Here is a 3093-nt window from a genome sequence, read left to right as displayed (position 1 = left end):
TCCAAGGCCGCACTGCGGGAAGCGACCGTCACAAGAGCCCCTGACGCGCTGATGGCGTGGCTGTGAGGCGGCGTGCTGCGGCGTGTGGAGCAGAGAAGATATAGTGCGGTGACAAGCCGTGCGTGCACCGTCGTTCCGTTATTTGTCTCTTGTTTTTCTCTATGCCTTCGGTAGATTGTAGTAGTCGACGAAAAGGACGTCCTTTCACAAGCCACAGCTACGCGTTGTTTTCTGGTGCGAAGTGCCCGGATGTGCCACTCGTGTATCACTCCGTGAGCGCTACTTTCGCGATTTACGCGATCGTCCTCCCTGTCGTCTTCTTCCCATACTTTGAAAACATGTTTTAAAATATTGCACGAATTATAAAACAACACGATTATACTGTTTCCAGTGGCTACAACAAATGTTGAACAGTCAAGGAACCTTCCAATTTGTTTCATTTTAGTTTAGGATGTATATTTCGCAAACGCAAGGCGAGAAACACGATCAGCTCCAAACTCCGCGCCTGCAAGGTCGCTCTTCCGCACGCCGTTGGATCCACCTCGGGGCAAGTAACCGCTTCTCCGCCGATACGAACTTGGTGGCGAAAGGAAAAGGAACGCGATGCTCTGGCTCTGCAAGTGGAGCCTATAAAGCTACTCTATGCCGTCCAAGCAAACTTTCGGTACATAAAAATAAGGAACAGAGTCACTCTGAGTACCGCTGTTTAAAACGTCTATGAAGCATTTAACCACCAGTTCTCCACGTGAATGACAAAAGAACCGAGGAGCAAGAGATCTCTTCAAATTTTTCGAATATTCTTGTAAGTCAACTTGTCTTTTCCAAGACGTTAGATCATATAGCCTTAAGACCCTCGCTAAACCTCCAACTTTGTCTCCTGTGTAGCATTTATGATTTCTAGCACTGGTGACATAAGCAAGCTAGGCAAGCTTGCCAAAACGGAGTGACCTGAAGTCACGTGGGACGCAAGTTGGGGCTGACGTTTGTAACGAGTAAAACGGTCTACACAACTCATAGACTCTACATTTTTATGGTGCGTTTTGCTCACGCCGCTGTGAAATATTTTCAGTTATGCCCGAGTCCCACTAGAGCGGCGCCCAGAAACTAACGACAGTTTCAATCCTGAAACTGAAAGACTCTAGTTTCAATCCTGAAACTAGAGTCTTTCACGATTTGGATGATTCTCTAGAATAAAGCAGGCTATGCTCAAACACGAGCATCATGCACTCGAGGGTAACTTTGGCAGGCTTGCAATCACTCGTGCTTACTTCATGAGCACCGAACGACTAAACGCCTGCCAAAGGTACTATCGCGAGCATGCTGCATGTGTTTCAGGCTTGTCACTGTCGTTCGTTCCCGTTTGTCGCTCTAGTGGGCCTCGGGCATTAGACGATACAAGGGCGTAATTTTCAAAAGGGTCCATCAGATTTGCTCAAGAGGTCTAGCTTTCTCCGTTTGCAAAACTAGGACGCACTTCAGTGTAGAAGTATAAACGTTTATAGGCAATCCTTTATGGCATCAACTTCTAGATATGACATTGACTAGTTTGTTTTTAGACAAACATGATCTTCGTTTACGTACTTGTTAACATTTTTCTTGCCAGAATGGCCGTAACATTCGTCACATGACGATGTTCTAACAACCTATTGAACCAGTATTGCTTCCACAAAGACGCATTTACGAGTCCAGACACAAACAGTGCGCAACTGTCCCAGTCAGGGTGAACGGATACCAGTTCCATCCTCTTGGAGATATCTATATGCCCAAGCCTGGCCAGCACGGTCAGGTGTCCCGTGACGTAGGGACCGAAGAGAGGATACTGCGGTATCACCTCTGAAGCGAGCACCAACGCCTTCAGGTATCCGGACTTAACCAGAAAGGTATCTGGCTCACAGTGCGCTGGGAGGAACGCATCTCTGTAAAGCGTTTCAGGGACATAAAATCTGTCTCCAGGACGCCTCCGGACCGGAACGAAATGTTGGTCGTCGCAGTGGAAGTATCTGTCCGTTTCGTCGAGCTTGCCGATGTACTCGTGCAGACCGAGCAGATCGGGAAACGTCGTATCGTTGATGTGGACAACGTACTCCAGCCGCGGGCTGCAATTTTCGACGATCCATCGTGCTGCCTCGATGAAGATCGGGATAATGTTGGACGACTCTGCGCTGTACGGGGCGATAAGGACGTCTCCTTTCCTCGTCTCCTTCCGCAGGAAGGTCGACATCTTCTTGTCCTCTGTGTGTCCCATGTAGAAGAGGACTCTCCAGGGAAGCGCGGATGTCACAGATTTGCTGGCCACGGTCTCCCGGATGGCTTGTCTGAGTGGCTTGTGGCTGGGGTATGTCTTCACTACTATAAGGACTCGGGTGGGCTCGCAGCACAGCTGATTTGGGTAGTGGTGAAGTAGTGGCGCGACTGGAAACAGTTGGACGACCATAATTGTGGCGCAACTCGATAGGAGAGTCACAGCGAACATTGCCTGGGGAGACGGCCTGAACTTTGCCAGTTTCCGGATTACACTGCGAGAGATATATAATATTAAGATGGGATTAATAACAACAGATCTTTGATCCCGCATGCGCTCTGAAGCATACAATGCATCTGTTTTCCCACAAAGCGTTTGGGAGAGTCAACAGCCGGAATCTATGGAGAGAGCTTATAGATTGATGATATACACAATATGTTTTAGAAGGTACACTGTCATATTCAGTGTCAGTAGGTTTTGTCACTGGTTATAACGTAAGTACTTGGAACTCCATGTTTAGTGTGGCAGTATATCGGTGCTTAGATTATTCTAATCGTCGTTGTCTTAGCGCGCTTCAACCTTCACAATAAATATTATGTTTATGAGAACGCGTTTTTAATGAGCATGCACATCATTCCCTTAACATTGTGTTGTGTATCGCACAAATTCAGATTGATGGGATGTGACACTGCCGGAACGCCTAGAACGGCTTATGCCTTTCTGCAGGGCCCGGGGTTTATTGTCCCATTAACGTTGTATTTCTAGCGAGATAAGGCACATGCATTCGAAGGTTTAAGGCACTGATTCACACAATAGGATGGTTTGAAGTATCGCAAATATGGAAGGACTAG

The 3093-nt window shown here is 47.5% G+C and overlaps 1 protein-coding gene across 1 annotated transcript; it reads right to left on the bottom strand.

Moving 5' to 3' along the window:
• Positions 1–1573: 1573 nt before the first annotated feature.
• On the bottom strand, positions 1574–2473 carry LOC115317797 (N-acetyllactosaminide beta-1,3-N-acetylglucosaminyltransferase 3-like). The gene has a single exon (XM_040212783.1). The coding sequence runs from the start codon at positions 2471–2473 to the stop codon at positions 1574–1576; it is 900 nt and encodes a 299-aa protein (XP_040068717.1).
• Between the last annotated feature and the right edge of the window lie 620 nt (positions 2474–3093).

Source organism: Ixodes scapularis, unplaced genomic scaffold (genome assembly GCF_016920785.2).
Source record: "Ixodes scapularis isolate PalLabHiFi unplaced genomic scaffold, ASM1692078v2 PGA_scaffold6__148_contigs__length_123643588, whole genome shotgun sequence".
Taxonomy (NCBI): domain Eukaryota; kingdom Metazoa; phylum Arthropoda; class Arachnida; order Ixodida; family Ixodidae; genus Ixodes; species Ixodes scapularis.
The sequence above is the reverse complement of the archived record's forward strand: the minus strand, read 5'-3'. Positions and strand labels throughout refer to the sequence as shown.